Source organism: Myripristis murdjan, chromosome 9 (assembly GCF_902150065.1).
Source record: "Myripristis murdjan chromosome 9, fMyrMur1.1, whole genome shotgun sequence".
Lineage (NCBI taxonomy): Eukaryota > Metazoa > Chordata > Actinopteri > Holocentriformes > Holocentridae > Myripristis > Myripristis murdjan.
The window spans coordinates 10,550,355-10,570,952 of record NC_043988.1 but is presented as its reverse complement, the minus strand read 5'-3'; the positions used below and the strand labels follow the sequence as shown (position 1 = coordinate 10,570,952).

The following is a 20,598-nucleotide window of genomic DNA, read 5'->3' as shown; positions in this document are numbered from 1 at the left end:
GTTCAAATTGTTCATATGCTGCTTGTTCCACACAATTTCTGATAATAAAAGTATTTGAAAATAGTAAAATGTTCTCCCTTCAATTAATATCTTTGTAACAAGTGTTTAGAACTATATTTAAGCCATCCAAAGCAGGTTGTCTTTTTTTTTTTTTAATTGAAAAATGTAAAAATTTAATCGGCCGATATATCGGTTATCGGATTTTTTTTATTCCCTAATATCGGAATCGGCATCGGCCCCAAAAAATCCATATCGGTCGGGCCCTAATTTACTGTGACACAAACATGTGATTTGACTGCACTAGTTGCAAACTATGGTCCCCAGATGAAGGAAGGGAGAGAAAACATGAACGAAGAGTGAGAAGAGGCTCATCTAGAACACGGCAGAAAGTCTGTAAACTTTGGGACCTATAGCAGCTACAACTGGTGTTTTCCACTACCAGGTGCTGACTACAACTAAGCATCTCCTCTCGTTCTGTTACTGTTAGTAATCACTATCTGTCCCATCCTGCCTGGGTCATAGTATACAATTTTAGCCCCAATTTTCCACTCACTGATGGTTTTTGGAGATCGCTGACAAAACCCACAGATCAGAGGGAAATCGGTGTTCACTTCGTGCTTGCAAATTGGGAACTGTTCAGAGCCTTGCCAATGCGCCACCGATGCATCCCAGATATCTAGCAGGCTAAATATCTGGATTTGTTGGTGATGAGCTACATGAGCTACAGCCAATGAGAGTGCAAGACATCTGGGCTCTTCTGCTGTCATCCACAGCAGGTCCATTAACCTATTCTTAGCATTTTTCCCTCTCTCTCTCTCTCATGCACACACACACCTGCACACAAACATACACACACACACACACACACACACACACACACACACACACACACTCACACAAATGCACAACCCCCCCATCTATCTCTTTGTATGGGTGGTGTACAATAATACATTTTCTATATGATACTGGCATACACACAAGTATTTTTGTATTCCTAACCTTCTTGTTCTTGCCAAACCACAATATGATCAGGCAGCTACGTTTTCATTGCAAAAATATTTATTTACCTCCAACTCAATGCTTGCTGCCCATGTATCTCAATCCATTTCTCACCCACGCATTTCCCATGTTACTTGTCGCGTGTCTTTGGGACAAAACGTAGTTTGGAGACAAGACAGACTCATCAGTGATTCCACCTGGTGAAATGTCTTGTAATGTGTGACCCCCCTGTCGCTGCTCTGTCATGGAGCGTGAAAACCACCACGACTTCAAGATTTCCTATTACAGAATAGCAAGTTGTGCCGTGTGAACAGTACAGCGATCTGATGACTTTCACAGTCATGCATAGTGTGAACTTGGCAGTAATTGACTGTTGTGTGAGACCCGTGAGAAATATGATGATTCCTGGTGAAGTGATCCAAACATGTTGCACTATTAAAATAGAGTCAACAGAGACACTGTTGCAGATGACACACAAACTGAGACATTGCATCAAGTTACATTAAGAGGCATTCAAGCTCTCTTTGATAAAAATGAGTTGTGGGCGAAGGTAAATTGTGTTATCATGATGTGTATCTTGTAAAATTTTGTTTTGGGCAAAAAACTTTACAAATACATTTGTTTGAAGGAGAAATCTGTTTATGTTTTCACAGCAATGTAAAATAGATATTAGAGAGGGAATTATGACCTGTTTAACCTGTTCTAATCAATACATGACTGTAATAAGGTACTCCATGCAGTGAATGAAAAGATAAGGTATTTTCATAGTTAAATATGAAATAATAATGTTTTTTAAAATATGATTTTTCTAGTAATTGTTAATTTTAAGAAACTTTGCCCACTTATTTTTTCCTTTTGTATATTTACTATTGCTCAAAACTCAGAAGTATTTTTTATCTGATTACTCAATTAATTGATGGCATCATGGGTAGAATACTCGATTGCTGAAATAATTGATAGCTGCAGCCCCAGTTGGATGCATTTGCTGAGCAAAGCAGTGCAGGAAGTAGTTTGCTTATAGTTCTTAGTGAAATTGTACCCAGTGTTTCATTTACCTGTGCTTTCATCAGACATTATACAGATAGAGATTTTCTTTCATGCTGCTTGCCTGGTTGAAATTGAGGAGTGGATTCATTAAAACAATTTTTTTTAATTGTTATTACTTATCATTTAACTGAGCTCCCCTCTGTAGATAGCCAGTGGGACCCCGCTGGGTTTGTGTCCACTTGGTGCTCTGTCCTAAAAGAGCTTACCCTCACTGTTAAATGTCTCACAAAGAAGCCAACTGACTAGGCCCTGAGAAAGCCTCTGCATTTAGTCTGATTTACGATATCGTTTTGCAATAAAGGGGGAAGAGGGGAAGAGATTCATTAATGTTTTAGAGAAGTCCGGAGAGGCCGCGGGAATACTGATTGGCACACAGATATGTGCTTGTCTCATCCTCCCAACTCGAGCCAAAAGCTCCCAGCCCCTTTCCCCTCCAGCCATGTGCACTGGTTGGCACAAAAGAGGTGTTGTTCTCGGCTCTCAGGATGCCCAGGGTGCTGAGGGTTGTTGCCACTCAACCTGCAGTCTCCTGTTGTGATAACGCTGTTCCAGACAGATCAGGCCCTCCTCTCAGAACCTGGAGGCCCCTCTCCAGCACCCCACTGTGGGTAGTGGTACCTGTTTGCGTTCATCTCTCCATCCACAGCTTTGCCAAACAGGCCAGCAGCGCTGCACTGCGGTGTTTACTCTTCATCGGTCGATACTCTTTAATCCCCAAGATGATGCTTTCTCTCATGAACTCAAAATAGCTCTTCGTCCTCCCCACTGAAGCCACAGGCCCATTACTCTTTATTAGCTCTTAGCGTCTTAAATGTGGCCATCCATTAGAGACGAGGCAACAAACATCCTTAACAGGTCCCCCAGTAGCCAGCCAGCGTACACACAGACATGCACATACACCCACACGTACTCTAATTTGAATTGACCCCTAATCAAGAGCAGTTATTGTGCACTCAGACACAGAGAGGAGCAAAGGCACCTGGCTATCATATCTCCTTTCAAGATTCCAGTGGTTTTCATGGTCACAATATCTCCTTCCTCTTTGATTCTTACTTACGTTTACCAGCTAGGCGGTCTTCACAGACCTCTATCTGCCTGAATGATTCCTTTTCTATAGAAACTGGCATAAAGTAATACCGTACTGTGTCACATATTGATTCTTTTCCCTTTCCCTCTGTCTTGAATTTCTTGGTGACTTAAAAGCATAAATCATTCCCAAATGATCCTTGAAGGAAATATCGTATTTATTATTCCTGACGCTTGGGCACAAATTCAATAGCCCTTATTAATTGAACATGGTGAGAAATATGATGTGGGTAATTCAATAGGACTACAAAGCTTTCTCTCATCGCTCATATTTAAGAGTGTCCTGTTTGGCATTCAAGGCAAAACTCTGAAATGATTTTGAGTCAGAAAGAGGGTCAAGGAGTGTAATTGTAAACCTTGCGAAATAGGGTATCTCTGTTAGTTTTGTAAAACATGTGCTGTTATCTGGTTTTAAATGAGCAGATGAAGTTTTGTAAAAAAAACAAAGCTTTGTATGGGGTCCTTAAGTGATTGTATTGCCATGACTATCTGTCGCCATTATTAACTGAGGCTCCAGGAGGTTTGGACGGCACTTGGTCACGTCACACCACCTTTTCTGTATTTGTCCACTGTTGCTTTCCATCTATTTCTGCTACCTCTTATTGGGCTTTCCGTCCTTGCTCCTGATTTCTTGTCCCTCTTGACATGTGTGTGATGAAGCAGAAAGACAAGCAACCAGCCAGCCAGGCAGCCATTCACTCCGTGTCAGGCTATATTATTAGAGCTAGGAGTGGGCAGCGGAAGCCTGGCCTCTGCACACCTCGGTGTGGAGCCCCGGTGATAAGATGAGTGAGCCTGTATGAGCCCGGGTGTAGGATGGGTGCTGCTTGGCTAGTTAGCACTCACCCAGGACCTGGCTTTTTTTCCCCTATGCACCTCTGCACAGCCTTTTCTGAGTCCTGTCTGTGTTGAAGGCTGAGGTGTGCAGCGCTCCCCAGACAGATCAGCATGTCAGCTCAGAGAGAGGAAACCACAAATTGCCAAACTATGAGTATGAGTGACATGAGTGAATTGGAAACCAAGCTAATTCATTTTATTAGAACTAGAAAGTTCTAGAAAGTGACCTCATTTGAACTGCTCATGCTTGCTGCACATTTTCATAAATATATACATATACTCAGAATATTTTACCAAATGACTGACAGAGATGGCAGATCTATTTAGTGGAGTTCAAGTTTCATTCCAGTTGATGTTTTCATGACACTTATTAATGGATGATCACCAGTTTGAATCTGTGCTATGAAAATCTGGACAAGGAAATGGCTGTCATTCTATCCTCCCTCAGCAACTACTGCCATGGTGCCTTTATGCAAGGCTTTTAACTTGTAATAGCCATGGAGCTGTGTCTGAGCCATCGTTAAAGCTGGTTGGGGGTTCCAGTGGGAAAGTGAGTGTGTACATGTGTGAAATTCGTCCCTCCTATCCAAATACACCTTAGCTAATCTATGCTGTAGGAATTTCATATCTTACAAGTGGCAGGTGAAAGAAAAGACTGAAAACAAAATGTCTCAGAATGAAATAGATTGCAAGGTCTTTTTGCAAAATAACAGCACCTACATGATGTGTGACTACTTGTAGTTTTAGTGTGGATGCTGTAAGCCATACAACCTTGTGAAGCGGTTTTTGGGGTTAGCACATGTTGTCATTGATGCAAATGCAAAATGAAGAAAAGCTGACAGGGTGCCTTTGATGTAGTCAGTGGGCAGAGCGGGTGTGGGTGGCCAACATGCACACTGGTACATCAGGGTAAATTTTTCAACAGCATCTACTGTAAGTGGCACCATAGGAAACTCCAAAGACCTGAAGTATGCTTATTTGTTAAATGATACATAGCCTACTGACAAAAATTGTGTATTGTTGTGTTAATTTTAGCCATGATCATTATGAAAAATAACTACAAAATTTATCAGACTTTGGTAGCGGTGCTGATCTGGAATTTCCATCCTACAATACAGTTATAGCAATCGTGGTTACAATGACAATAAAAGCAATGGGAGGGAATCATTCCTCTGCAAATGCTGTTTAAATAATTTGACTGTTGTAATCAAATCTGCTTACAGTGTTCATTTTGGGGCACTTAAACCACTGCCAAGCTGCTGCTGCCAAGGATTTTATCAACATCAGTACCATTATCAATACTGCTGATTTATAGTGATGCGATGAAATCCTACTGTAGCCAGACTGTAGTTGTTTATGCCGCTGATAACACTTATAGATCTATGTTAGTGTGTATGTGTGTGTGTATGCAGGGCCGTCTCAAGGAATTTAGGGGCCCTAAAGCAAAATCGACTTGGAGGCCTTGTTGCCATGTTGCAACGGGCCTGTGTGTATGCACTCTGTCCAACAGAGCACACTGTTGGACAGACTGATATTTGATGGGATATTTATTGCAATGGATTTAGTGACATCTGGCAATCTTTATAATTTAGGTTTGAGGTGTTGTAAATATGAATTTGCAAATTCGCTAGCTCATCTTTCATTAGCGGACACTATATTGTCTTTACTATAGTGGGAATTAGTCACAGTTTACAGACTTGACCCAGAGTTGCCCTTTCAGCATGATGAATCGACTCGTTGTGGTTGCTTTTTTAATTGTCATATTGCAATGCCCAATAACTATTTTTTTTTTTTTTTTTTTTTTTAAATAACACGACTCAATTCAATCTTCTGAATCAACTGCGGAGGTCTGTGACTGATGATTCAATATGTGACTTTCAGACTTTCAACTGCAAACACAGTGGAATGAATTCAAAGGCCCATTTCTGACATACCAAAACATGCAATGGTTGGTTTCGCTCAGTGGTTAACCTGCAGGCAAAGAATGCAGCAAAGTTTGTCCTAGGTTGGCCTCTGTACTGTTATTATGCATTCTTTTGGAGGGGGCACAGAGGATTGGCTGTACTACACTAAATGCTATCTAGTGGTCAGATAAAATCAAGTCGTGCATGTTTAAGGTCCACCCTGATTGTAAACCTCACTGTGCTCCCAACAGAAACCGCGGAGGCAACATTACCTACTGACAGTGAAGTGACTGGATAAGTGTTTGGGCGGGGTGTAGAGAACTGCTTCCAGTTTAGTCCTGGATCCTGACTGCCTCAATGCACCATAATCGATAAGCCACCACATTTTTTTTGTGCTGTCAGATGTGCTGCCAGTGATGCCTTCAAATGCTGATTGAAATATTGTAATTACAGGTAGAGCATGCTTGAATGGCCCATTTAGGTAGAGAAAACACATGGGAATCTGAATACTTGAAGTTTGTTCTTTTAGTGTATTCAATCAAGTAAGGCACTATGCCAAATGAGCCTTAGCTGTTCAGCAAAGTAATTCTGAGACAGAAGTAATGATGTAGCATTGTCTTTCCTGAATATTAAAACAAAGTTAACTCCACTAATGCTATATGTAGTCTTTAGCCCCTGACAACGGGAATTGATGGGGGAATTAATGAAGACTTGGGGCCCTATCTTGCGCCAGACTCCCTAAACCCGCTATTTGCGGATTTAGGATTTAGGAAGAGGCGTTCCCCCGTAAAAGTTGCTATCTTGTGCACCTCCCACTATCCGCAAAATACCTGCGCTACCCGCTATATTACGCATAGGCGTGTTTTGGGCGTTATGCCAGTTAAACCAACCAGTGTGCCAGGTGCCATTGCCTTTAAGGGCAGGCTGCGCTATCCTAAATCCTAAATCCTAAACCCGCGATGGAGAGAGGGAGGTAGATTTTCTCAGGGGTTCTACTGAGGCTAAAGCAAGTTGGCTATATACATATTATATATTATATTATAGGCGAGTTAATTCGGGAGGTGGAGCCACATGTGTCCAAGTGGACACGTCATAAGGTTGTACTGATTGAGTAAAATCCCCGGGCCACACCACAGATACACAAGAGGCAGAGGTGGAACTATGTGTAAACTAATTTATTGACAAGGTAGATTGGGCAAATAAAATATTAAAAATAAAAATATAGCACAGCTGCTGGCTTATGATAAAACAATAAAACGTGCTGGCGTAAGTGTCCAATTAAAACAGTCTTTCCTCTAAACAGTCTATATGAGTAATATACTCAGTCCATTCCGGCGGCGTCCCGGTATCGACCGTGTGTGTGGCGAGGCTCCGTCGGGGCGCGCACTGAAGCCGCCTGGGCGCGCTCTCATAACAGCCCAAACTTTAGGGATAGCGGATAGCGGGTGGTCAGGACCACCCGCTATCCCTAAAGTGTGTGCGCAAGATAGCAACTTTAGGGATAGCGCATGAAACACGCCCACGGACACACCTCCAGGCGCAAATGACGGAGTCGGCATAACGGATAGCGGGTAGCGTGGGCGCAAGATACCATTTAGGGATAGCGGAAGTTCCTAAATCCGCAATTTGCGGGTAGCGGGTAGTGGCAGCGGATACCGGGTGGCACAAGATAGGGCCCTTGATCTGATAAGAGGAATTGAGACTGAAATCAGATGTGACTACAATATGACAGAAAACAAGGAAAAACATCAAACAGCGTGCTACTGAAGAAATTTTGGAACAACTTTTACATGGGGGTTTGTGACTGGTTGTCCATCTCTGTCAGCTCTATAAGGGAAACAGTTCCATATTTGGCTCCAGGTACCAGTTTAGGTTGACAGGCTTGCAGGTCATGATGTGGTGGACTGTTTGATGCTGTTCAGCATTTTCAGCTGTTTGACTCTGACGGCTGCAGTCCACTGCCAAGAATCTGACTGAGCCACGTCTTTTCTAATCTGTCTTCTTTGTCTTATTGTTCCAATCAGCTTGTGTTCATCCTCTAGAGGTGATGCCGAAATGGAAGTTCAGATGACAGAGTGCATTTCATTAAATTACTTTGTGGTAATAACGCATAACTACTTAGAGTGGAAATATTTACACAGCATCTGCCGTAACAGCTACACTGTTCTTTACTGCCTCACTATAAAATTCTAACATTTAACAAACCAACGCTTATCATGGAGGAATAAGGCTTGGCTAGTTATTAGCTGTCATCCCTTTTCACTGATCATCGTTGTACACCTGTACAATCACTCTGCCTTCATGAGGGTTTAGACTTCTCTTGACTGTTTCTCCATAAGAAACACACTGCCTCAACAGCATTTGCATTTTTAAAAAAACATTTTTTATTATAAAGAGGAAATGAAGAAAGAGAATTCAAACATTTGAATTTATCTGGCTCAGCATAACGTTGGCTGTCTTTTTATGATTTAATGCCACACGATAGGGAAATTTAATTATACATGATGTGGATCATAAAGTGTATGCTGAAAAAGACATTTTTTTTCTCAGTTGAATTATCATTATGCTTCTTTTCTCTGTGCGTATCTAAGCCAGTTTGTGGCTGTATAAGTGCATCTCATATACTATTTTCCCCCTTTTTAAGAGAGATATGATTAACAAACACTATGCTTTAAGATTCCACCAATGGAAAAAAGCTGATTTTCTGCAATTGCCATTGCTATTATAACGGTATTGTTGTTTTGTTTTTTGGAGTGGCTTCTGAATTTTGCTGAGTGGGCATCAGTGAGCTAACAATACTTAATTATCCCTGTTGGCTGAGCTTTGATACCGTCCAGTGTCTGGACCATTAACTGGATTTTCAATCCCTCTATATATTTCTATATATCTATATGTATATATCTATATATCTACACACACACACACACACACACACACATACACACACACACATATTTATGTGTATATATGTATACACAAATATTACTACTAATATTACTAGCACTTCCACTGCTACTACTACAAGTACTACTAGTACTACATCAACCAGCTATGCCACCATCACCACAAAGCAATTTGTGTTAATAGTAAGTGTTGATTTTTCAAAGAGACTTATTTGGAGTTGACAGCTGCTGACTTAACATTTGTTTGTCCCATCATCGAGCTGATGTCCCACTAGAAGAGAGCAGCTGTGCAAAACTATTCTCAAGTATTAAATCAACTCTTTGATATGTGTGTACAGAATCACTAGTGGTTTTTTTTTTAGTCTCTCAGTTATAGGAATGATAATGATATAACTACCAGCTTTAATACTACAAATATACGCTGTGTCCAGTGTAAACATAGTGTTTTTAAATCTAATCCTGACATTTGGAACACATTTATGCCTCACTGCATCTAAAGTTGAGACATCACCCAAGCATCTAGCTGCATCATGTCCTATTTCTGCAGCACAGAAATAAGAATAAAGAGCAGGCTGAGTCTGTAATGTGTTTTTAAATTTTTTTTCCCCTGGAACAAAGGTTGAACCTATTCCACTTGAAACACCTTTATGTATGTTTTATTAATTTTAATTCACAATGTGTTTTTCAATTTTTTTCCCCTGGAACAAAGGTTGAACCTATTCCACTTGAAACACCTTTATGTATGTTTTATTAATTTTAATTCACAATGTGTTTTTCAATTTTTTTCCCCTGGAACAAAGGTTGAACCTATTCCACTTGAAACACCTTTATGTATGTTTTATTAATTTTAATTCACAACACGGACTCGCTGACTCTGATAATCACAGATTTGGGCTCAGAGATCTGCCTGTGACTGGATCATGTTTCCAAGTTTATAAATTCAGTGTCAGTTTTCAGGGACAAGCTCAGGCCAAGATTTGCATTCATATGCTGCTGCTTGGTGAAACAGCATCTCTCAATTGTTTGGGGGAATATGTATAAGAAGATATGCTGTAGCCTCTGCAGCAAAGACTACCTGCATTGCCATGTGCTATAAGCTCTTTGATTTAACTATCAGAGTTCATTAAAAACAAATGATGCATTAAAGAAAGTTTGAAGGTAACCAAAACCATTAGGGAAGTTGTTGTATATTGCAGTAGGTCCTGTGAGCAGATGGGTAAATATCTTATTCAGCCCACCTCCTCAACTAGTCTGAAGCTCCATTGAAAAGCTTTCTGAACCATTTTATGGAATGTAGCTGAGTCATGTTTCAGTTTCATTTCCAAATCAACCACTCTGAGCCTTGTTAATCACTGATTCTGACTATCCATGAGTACTGACTCTACGTCCAACTACTTGACACATTAATATTGTGGTGGAGAAATACCAAGACCTTAATTTGTATTGGGTTTTTAATTTTCTGTTCCATTTCCTCCTTTCCACTAGAATAGCTGCTCATATCATTAAGAGATGACTGCGTTTTTAGATTTCATTTGTACACAAGATGTGCATCATTGCTTTGCTTTAAACAGAACTCAAACAGCTCCTTTGATAGGTACACTCAATTTTCTCAAAAATCTGGCTTCTCCCTGAAACAAGCTCCTTTCATTTGAGAATTGCTAAAGTGCTCACAAACAGATTAAACGCTTCTGATAAGTGTGTTCTTGCTCAAAAGGCCTACCCACTCTTGTAAATTCAATTAAGAACAGACTCGTTCATTTCGTCTGTGACTGTTTTTTTAGTTCCCCTGTATCCAATGTTATCAGAGTGGCCTTGCGGAAATTGAACTAAGTTACCCAACCTTGGAGAATTACATTAAGTTTTGTAACAGTTTGCACTGGAGCACACTGAAAAGTGAACCTTTTGGCCAACATGAAGTTTTTTTTTTCTTCTTATAGGGTTGTTTTAGTGTCTTTGTGAACAGAGATATTTAAAATGCCCTTTATCGTTACAGAATCTAAGAAATGACAATTACATTAAGTAAATGGGAAGCAGTTGCTCAACAAACTTAAACAAAATATCTTTTTACATGATTGACTCATGAAGTGTGAGCACGTACACATACGATTAAATGTGTATGAATGTGCTTATAGCATGTAGGCAGATATAAATTCTTTGTTATGTCCTCTGTAAAAACAATAGAGCATGGAGAGAAAGAGGGACGAGGGCCTGTGGAGAGAGCACTTTATCCTAGCTTGCCACTCCAGCTGAGACATCAGGGCTTAGACTTGGGAGTGGAAACATCCCCACCCAGGGACCAGAGGATGACTTTGTCCCCAACTGTTTCTGTCTTGTTTTGCTCTTGCTGGACTATAAGCTTTTCATTTGTCAGTGTCGTAATGCCACATCTACAACAATGCCTCTTGGTGTACAAACAACACCGAGCTCCCGCTTGTTCAGGAAAAATACAAATTGCTCTGCGGCGCTCTGTTGCTCAGTCGCCTGTGTTCCCTGTCACAAAGACAGGATCTGGTTCAGAGTGTTTACTTTGAAGCAGTTAACTGACACTTAAAGTAGGACTGGACAGGTGCTGTACCTGGATTGAGAGTCCCTAAACATAGTGGTGGTGCCCTTCAGAGGTGAAGCCCGCCTGCGCTCCTGCCTCCCTCAGCGGGACCGCACTGAGGTCAAGAGGGGCATCATGAATCACAAATCCCCGGCTGGTTTGTAAATTGTCAGGACATTGATTTACAAGGGTGGGCTAAGGAATGAAATCCTCTGGCAGCCCTAGCGTGAGGATGGGAGTGTGCACTGGGAGCGTAATCACAGAGCAGATTGCTCTTGAGGAGAAGGTCAAAGTCCACTCTCAATGTGATTAAAACCTTTTTATGTGTGTAGTGCAATTGCTCAGCCAATAGGTGATACAAAAGCGACTATCAGGCTGTCCTCTCCCAGGAGCGTACCATTATTGCACCACAGGAAATTTTTATGCTTTCTCTTAAACATTAGAGGTTAAACTGCACACTGTGGGCTTAATTGTGATTTTGATTAACATCTTTTGTTGATTTAATTTGGCAGCCAGACCAATTTTCCTTACACTTAAATATGATTGGAGGATAACCGCCTATTTGCTGCACGTATCCGTTTTCTTAGCTGAGTTACTTTATTTCCATTTAGTACAACAGGCTATACATCATGTACTTAACCCCTTCGAAGTGCCTCCAACCTGTGTTGAAACCTTTACTGACGATGCCATACTCTGGATAACTTCAGAATTTGCTAAAAATTGGGTGACAGAGGTGAGGAATGTATTTGGCAGATTCGGAGGTTCTTTCCAACTTGCTGATATTACACTATAGAGCTAATTTATACTGCAGCATCGCCACATGTCCAGGTGCTGGTGAAATTAAGTGAGAAAGTGCAACATTTGGATGTGATTTCCTGTCTCTACCAGCTAGAAAATGACTGAAAATATTCTTTCAAGATTATATTGTTCTAATGTTGTGTTTTGTGTATTTTGTGTAAGTAATGTCAGCACAACTTCATTTCTAGTACATTCTAGTAGGCATTAAAATACTTTGCAGTGCTATTGTAACATGCCATCATGATTAAACTTCAACGCAACACCATGAATATATGTGTAGTCAGTATTATACAGCTGTCATTTGTCAGTGTCTAACTTATCAGAGGTGAAATAAATGGGAAAATGTGGCATCACCATTTTTTCCACAGCTGCAAATTTCTGGCACCACTGCTGCCTTTCTAGTTTTCAGGAAAGACTTTTTATACACAGTAAGGGCTTATTGGCAGAGTAGGCTACAACAAGTGATCCTGTGGTGAGCTTGTCCTGACTCAGCTCTTCTCCTCTGTCTTGTAGTAGCTGACTGTCGAGTCTTAGAGGGATTGCAGAGATATTCCTCCATGCCCACATACCTGCCTGTCAACTACCAGGTGCTCAACGCTGACTTGGCGTTCTTTCTGAAGGAAGCCAACCAGGACTTCATGAGGAACTCTAGCCTGCTGTCACGGACTGAACCCTTCTTCATCTACCAGGCCCGTAGCTTGCCTTCAGTCAATGCCAGCTATGGACCTCTGTCCGTGGAGCAGCCTGTTCCTCTGGAGCTCCTCCAGAGCCCGGGCACTTTTCCCCCCTCTTCCATGTTTACCATCAACTGGAAGGTGCAGACCTTCATCATGAACAGCAGGATTCACCTGGCCAAGCCCAAGGTCCAGGTGCTGTTTTACATCGCAGGCAGGGACTGGGACGACTACAGCGCCATTGACAAGCTGCCCTGTGTACGCATGTTTGCTTTCCATGAAACCCAGGAGGTGCGTGGCACTTGCCAGCTGAAGGGGGAGCTGGGACTGTGCGTGGCAGAGCTAGAGCCCCTGGCCAGCTGGTTCAGCCCGCCCAGTGTGGTGCCGGGACGCCAGAGGAACCTCGAGGCATCTGAGGGCACCCCAGTGGAGCTCTACTATATGTTGCAGTCCACGGAAGCAGCAGAGTGCCACTCAGAGGAGGTGAGGAAAGACAGCTTCATGCGATCAGGCCAGGAAGGGCTATTTGGCTCATACACCACCACCCCTCTGAGGAGGATTGGCAATGTGAGGCTCTACCAGAACCCCACTCCTCCGCCCCTCGCTGAGCACAGGCTGGATAATAACTTCATGGTCATGGTGCCGGCTACACCCATGAGGCAGCGGGACACAGTTTCTGTCTTCATCACTGTGTCAGCCTACTCTCCTGTGGAGATGTTCACTCTCAGGTAAGAACATGTTTTCTTCTTCTTCTCTTTCCCATAAAGTGTATTGTTGCAGACAAACAAGGGGTGCCAGACTGTACAATTCTGCAACTTGTGTCTTTTGACCTCTGCATAATTTGGGGACATTTGCCATTTATCAAGCCATAAATCATAATGCAGAAGTTACAGTAAAAGACTAACAATTTGTTGAAGTGGAGCAAGTGTCTTTGGAAATGTTGGGTAACACTTTGCAATGGCTGTATTCCAGTATATTGACCTGTGTATTTTCCTGTGCCAAAGTACACAACACTGCTGTGTAGGTACTTGAGGAAAATCAAATCTCCCTAATATATGTTAAACTCAAGGCCTGTGGACCAGATCAGGCCCATGAAAAGTGGATAGTGAAAAAAAGTGTTACCCTTTTTAAAAGTGTGTATTATCATCTTAAATCAGGTTGTGAATTTAAGTTGTGACAATTTTATGTGCAGCTATAACACAATACTGAACTTTAGTGTTCAGTTTTTTTTTTTTTTTTTTTTTTTTTTTTTTTTTTTTTTTGCAGCCACAGTTTTGAGTAGTAGGTAAAGTGCTTCATAAAATTTTGAGTTAGCATCATTGTAACAGGATTATGGAGTAATTTTGTTGTTGTTTTTCTGGCCACCATAAATAAAGTAACTTGAGTCAGGTTAACCAAGCATTAATTTGTCCCTTAGCAAAATAGCAAAGTACTGGTTATCTCATGGAAATGGCTAGATGAATTGAAGCCATAGATAGGTAGTAATTACACTTCAGATGAGAGAAAGTGATTTAGATAATTAGCACACAATGCAAATGAGGATATCATTAATTAAAATTCATGTCCATTAGTGTAATGACTGAAGACGATCTTAATCACACGGGTTTAGAAGAATTTAGAAACCACAGGAGATGCCATAACGAGGGGTCAAGGCAATTTGTCAACATGTGCAAACAAAAACATGTTATTTAACAACAGGAGTGTTTTCTACTTCTGTCTGTGGGAAAAGCACAGAGGTATAGTTTTAGAATTTGGCATAAAAAAAAAGCATCACAAACACATTTTTAGTTATTATATTCTGTGTCTTTTTCCGGTAGTTTGCTAATGAACATGACATCATACTAGCTCACAAAAATGGCAATGCAAAGTATGCCTCTAGACTCAAAATTGGAGTCAAGATAAATAAGTATACAGTTGGGGTGAAGTCATAACAAACCCTACACATTTGCCAACATTTAATTATCGGCTAATTGTCCTTGAGTGATAAGGCAACGGTAACTTTCTTTCTAAATTGGGAAACTCAGAATGATCTCTTTCATCAATGAAATGAACAGGCCAGGCTGGCAACAGAGGCAATGCCTGTGGTGTTTTTATTTGGCAGCGGCGCACATGGCAGGCCCAGGCTGGCCATCTGAGAGCTACAGATATGGAAAGGCCTCTGTGTGGTCCTAGGTGATAAGGCTGTCCTCATACATGCATTTGTTTGGACGCTTAATCACCAGAGTGAGAAGACTTTGATCTCTATATTCACAACATCATTATCATCTGTGTACTACACACCTCTGTGCCATTATTGGCTGTGCCTGCCTCTGAATACAGGATGCACTTATGATCCTGTAATTTGTCAAATATCGCTGCTGGCTTTCGTTACTTCAGTTTTCTACTTTTATTAGGTGCAAGGCTTGGTACACTTTATTACAAAATCCAAGGCCAAATCCTGCCTATTCTTGCTTTTGAATTTTGTGTCTTATTTAAAATGAACATTGGCAACAGCCTATTTGTGCCGTATTCACAGTCTCTACTCTGATGCAAAAAAGGTGAAATTTGAGAGAAAAAAAAAGAAAGAAAAAAAAAAAACAGAAAATAGCTAGTGAGCACCAATAATTCCCTTCTCTTTTCCAGCTCAGTGCTCACCTTCCTCAAATTCATTACACTCAAAGGCTCATGCTGTGATATATTTTATACAATGAAAGCTAATTTCACATGATTTTTAATAGCCAATCATGCAGCCAATTTGTTGCTTTGTGGACGCCCAGCATGTCACGCCTCGCTGGGGTATTTCTGCCTCGACATGCAACTTTTAATTTGATCGGCTTTGATTGGATTTGACCTCTTCTGTGTTATTAGGCTGTGCCACTCATATTCAGCGGGATTTTGGTATGGACTGTCAAGCAGCTGGTGCATTTAGTGAATATCATAAGTTTTGAATCACCGTGACATGCCATCACTGGATTTCTCCATTTCCTCCCTCTCCTTCCTTTGATGTATCACTTGTCCACCAGAGATAAAATGACTCGATTGTAAAATGTAGCAGAAAATGTACTTTTTTCCCCTGAACAATCATATGAAGCAGATAATTTCAACTTTTATTAGTAATTGTGATCTTTACATTTTTCAGATACATCATTACTAGTGATTTGACTGCGCTGCAGGAAATGTGTAGGGACCCAGTTCATGCTGGGAACATGCTGAAGAAAGTGCGAATACAGATGGCTCTATAGAGAGCTTTGGAATAAGAGCGGTCACCAAATGTTCACGAGGTAATTTTATATCAGTTTGAGAAAACATTTCAGTCACTCACTGATCTCTGCTTCACGGACTGTGCTGCATGTCGCCGCAACCTCTGAAACAATTAGAATACAATTACCTTGACAGACGATTGTCCACTAAATGAAAATCATTTTAAGAGGTCCTTAGAGTGACCTCGGACAGTCTAATCAGTGTCCGAGAACATGGCAGCGGAGGGGAGGTGCCAGTGAATATTCACACAGACATAAAGAACTGCATAGGAATAATATAATTTAAACCTATTTAATTACATCCTCCTGAGATCAGTTGTCCTGATTTCTACAGCTCCCTGCAGTGAGACGATTCTGCGAGCACTACAGTATTTGCATGCTTATCTATAACAAGTAGATATAATATAATAAGTATGTTTTCATGACACAATGGAAGTGTATAGCAACTGATAACATAATAGCCGCTTTATAATATTTTTTTCCAACTCTACTAAAAATTGGTTGAAAAGTTGAAAACAAGATCAACCACTGGTGATTATTGCTTCAGTACTATCTGATAATATATCTATTCCTGTCCATAAAATCTATTGCATTATTAGTCAATGTTAATATTGCATCATCTGTTAAAATTGTGTTCCCTTTATGAGGTAGATAAATGTCAGTTAAGGCAGTGATATGACATTATTCTGCAACTTATTACAGTAACAGATTTTATTACATTTTTGACAGTCACTTTATTATCAGGCACAACAAAGTGTATAGATGTACCTGATATACTGACAATTATAATACATCCTCAGATGATTTGATCTGAAAAGGCCTTGTTAATGTCGGGGGACATCATCGCAGATTAAAGTAGATTGTAGATTGTGAACTAAAATGGATTAGGCAAGGTTTTTAATCGGAGTGTATCCTTATGTTTGAATTGTAATTTGATATTTTACTGCTGTGTTGTGTTGGGTGTGTAACTGTGGCATGTTTGTACTCCAGAGCTATTTGCTTTATCAAGTCCAATTACTTATTATAATGACTCCAGCGATTCAAAGAATAGAGCGGTTTCTGCACACCAACACATCCCTCCCCACTGATGCAGAGTCAAATGAGGGAAGAGACGCTGAAAAGGCACTGGGGGTTTGAACACCATTAAATTTAATATGCAAATAATATATAAGCTGAAGTCATTAGCATAATTTGTTTTCTGGTATCATTGTGCCAGCACTTAGGATTGCTATATGTCATTTATAATTCATTATAATCTCTCAGTATTAGATAGTTATGTAAATCAAATGCAGTGCAAGGAGGTAACGTAAAAAGATACTGTCTTAGGAAATAGCACATTTTTCTTTTGTGTGAGTGGCTTTTCTCATATTTCCCATACTGGTGCAAAGGTACATAAACCATTCCTCATCTTACAGTGCATTTTGCTGCACCTACATTGTCCTTATTAGTCAGCCAGCATTTTATGAGAGCAGAAGTTCCTTACACGTTATTTCTCAGTTCTTTTGTGTAACTTACTCATCAGACAATGTCTTCTACTGTCGATGGATGTGTTAAATCAATAATTAGAAGTTAGAGAGGAACTCATACCACCAGTGATGGGAGGCAAGCGCAGAAAAAAAACCACTGAATAAAAGTGAGGAAAACTTGGTTGCACACCAGTAGCTTCAATAGAAAAACATGAAATTTACTGCCAAGTGTTTTATGACTTGTAGCATCCAACTTCAGAGTGACCATACATTTAGGTCGTAGAAGTGTCGCAAAAGACACTTTGTGTCATCTTGCTCTCTTGGATGTCATTTGCCTCGCCCTGAAATGGCACTGAAAGGAGGACAGACTGGAATAAAATGGCTGTAAAGACAAAAGGTCTGTATTGTCATCTGTGCAAAGATAACAACTCTCATTTAGTTTACACAAACTGACTATATACTATATACAGTATGTGTGTGTGTGTGTGTGTGTGTGTGTGTGTGTGTGTGGTAGTGGTAATGGGTGGTAAACATGTTTTTGTGTGTTGTGAATGCCTAAATAACTGTTCATGTGTTTCAGGTGATGTGTGTGTGCAACTGGCTAAACATTGTTGGTTTTCTGTATGCAATTTGTTAAGTCAATTGCCTCCCATGGAGAACAGTCTACCAAACATTTGTCTGTAAACAGATTTAAATAAGACTGTCAGCCTTGTGTAATCAGCGTGTGTGTGCGTGTGTGTGTGTGTGTCTAGATGCATTATGTGAGTATGTTTAAGCATGTGTGTAGACAGGTCTATATAAGCTGCAGTGGGGAAATCAATTTGCCTCAATCTTTAAAAGTCAGTGCATCAGTGAACAAATTATCAACTATTACGCTTCATTATGTGTACTGATGAACAACAGTGAACTAATGTATGCAAGCAGCTGTATTCAATGGCCCTGAAAAATCATCAGGGATAGAGGAGAATAGAATAGAATAGAATCTTTTTTTTTTTTTTTTTTTTTTTTTTTTTTTAAGGTTTAAAGGTTCTTGTAGTCACTCGGGATACAAAATAGGTCAGTCCACACACATAAAATACCTAAAAAACACAGTTTGAGGTTGAGAAGTTAACTTTTTTTTGTGCCTGTTGATCTGAATTTTATTGAACTATTAAATAATGTAGGTACATTCCATATTGGCAAGTGAACACTCGGTTTTTGCCAGTAGTATTGTTTTGTTTTAAACCATAGCATACAATAAAATCACATACACAAGAGTAACAGTCAGAGGCATTTCCTGCTGCTTTAGGCTGCAAAAAAATTTTTTAGTCATGTAGTCTCTATTTCAATATATATTTTTTTTAAATGTTCTTTAAAAAAATAAATAAATAAAAATCTTCCAGTGGGATGAGATAATCACACTTGTTTTGTATATGTACATTTTTGTATATGTACAGAACCAAGGCCTTCCACTGTATAGTAGATTCTCCAAGGAACATATTTTACACGGTGCCTTGAGTCCTTTTCCATTTCAGCCAGGATTCACTTCATCCTCAGTTCTCTGGATCACAGTTTGATTGTGTCATAACACCTTGTCTTTTTCAGAAAGACTCCACATTATTATTTTTTATACATCAGTTTACACACTTCTTGATTGATTCATTAATTAATCACACTTGTTTTGCACTTGTTACATTTTTTTTGTTTGTTTCGTCACATTCATGTTTGCATATGAAAACTAATTGAAAAAACAGTGAAGAGGGTAAAATGCATAAGAGGATATCTCTAGTTGTTGAAGGTATTTTGGCCCCTTCATTTTTGTTTCTGGGAATGTTGAGGGCATATCAACCACAAGTTCATGTGAATTTCTAATCCTGCATAGTATACATAAAAATGACCAAGAGAGAACAGCAGCTTCGTACATCATCTTAACCTACTGTGCTTAGCATCATACCTCTGTTGGTCGATTACTCATAACCCGAACCAGTCAGGCAAAAAGTTTCTGTAAAGCGAATGATAAACAAATTAAATGGTTAACTGCTCAGGTTGAATAATGGACAACACATTGCCTTTAATTCCATAGTGTAATCAGTGGCATGTGTCAAAGTGGGAGACCCTGTATTATCACATATAGACCGCCGCATGCAGATCACCTCGCTGGTCAGATACTCAAATCCAATTCATTATGTCGCAATATCATTTGAAAGCCATCATCATTGGCTATAAACAGGCACTGAATCAGCAGCCGCTGGCCTGGTTCCGCAGGGGCAGAATAATGTGATGAAAGACTAAGAAAATGCCTTGTCATTTATTGGCGGGCATTGAAGCCATAAGCCATTTCCCTGAAACATTTGCTCCATTTGAAAGTGGGGGACAGCACCCCTCCAGAGACCACTTGTAGACGACTAACACTAAACGCATCTGAGAGGGGGGTCAAACAGGCATTAAATAAACCTTGTCAGATGTCTCCTAGTAGCCATGAATAATTCCTTTTTAGTTTGTTTATATTTAGACTGTAAGATGTTTGAATATGATTTGGCAACCAGCAGCGAATCGCTGGTGCATTTCCAAAACAAACTGTCGCTTCTTTCCATTACAGCTATTGGTGGAAAAAGCAGTTTGGAGCAGTTTGAATTAGTCCGGTTTGCACACATGCTCCTCTGCTGTTCAATCTCTTGGAGCTGATGATAAAGGCACCGAGGGAAACGGGCATCACCACGTAGTGCATGTGAAGAATGTAGTTTTTCTTTTTATTAATGTGTTAAGGATTCTCCTCACGTTTTCAATAAGGCAGCACAGTGGGTGCTATGAGGTGTCAAACGTCACCGTCTCTTATGCTGAGCTTGCCGTTCCAAATTTATCCCATTAAGTTCTAAGATTTTTATTAGCTGGCAGATTGAATCGCAAGCGCATCTGTGGCCTCGCCAGCGGGTGACTGAGGTCCTGTTAACAAACAGTGCTGCCAAAAAGCTGGATACGGAGCGAAACGGCACATGGTACTGAAGCAGAGCAGAACAGAGTTAGTGCACTGCTCCCCCATCCAGCCACACTGCACCATGGGGGGTCTTATCACCTGCCTGGGCCCCTGCTACTTCTCGCACTCTCGGTGAAAATACAGTAT

The 20,598-nt window shown here is 40.4% G+C and overlaps 1 protein-coding gene across 2 annotated transcripts in view; it reads left to right on the top strand.

The window, feature by feature from the left end:
- si:dkeyp-14d3.1 (transmembrane protein 132C) overlaps nucleotides 1-20,598 on the top strand; it is a 130,816-nt gene that overhangs the window by 21,309 nt on the left and 88,909 nt on the right. Inside the window, exon 2 of one of the 2 annotated variants that reach the window (XM_030061067.1) lies at nucleotides 12,633-13,521. In XM_030061067.1, coding sequence (XP_029916927.1) covers nucleotides 12,633-13,521 — 889 coding nt within the window. The remainder of the gene's footprint in view (nucleotides 1-12,632; nucleotides 13,522-20,598) is intronic. The other variant, XM_030061068.1, reaches the window with a different exon arrangement.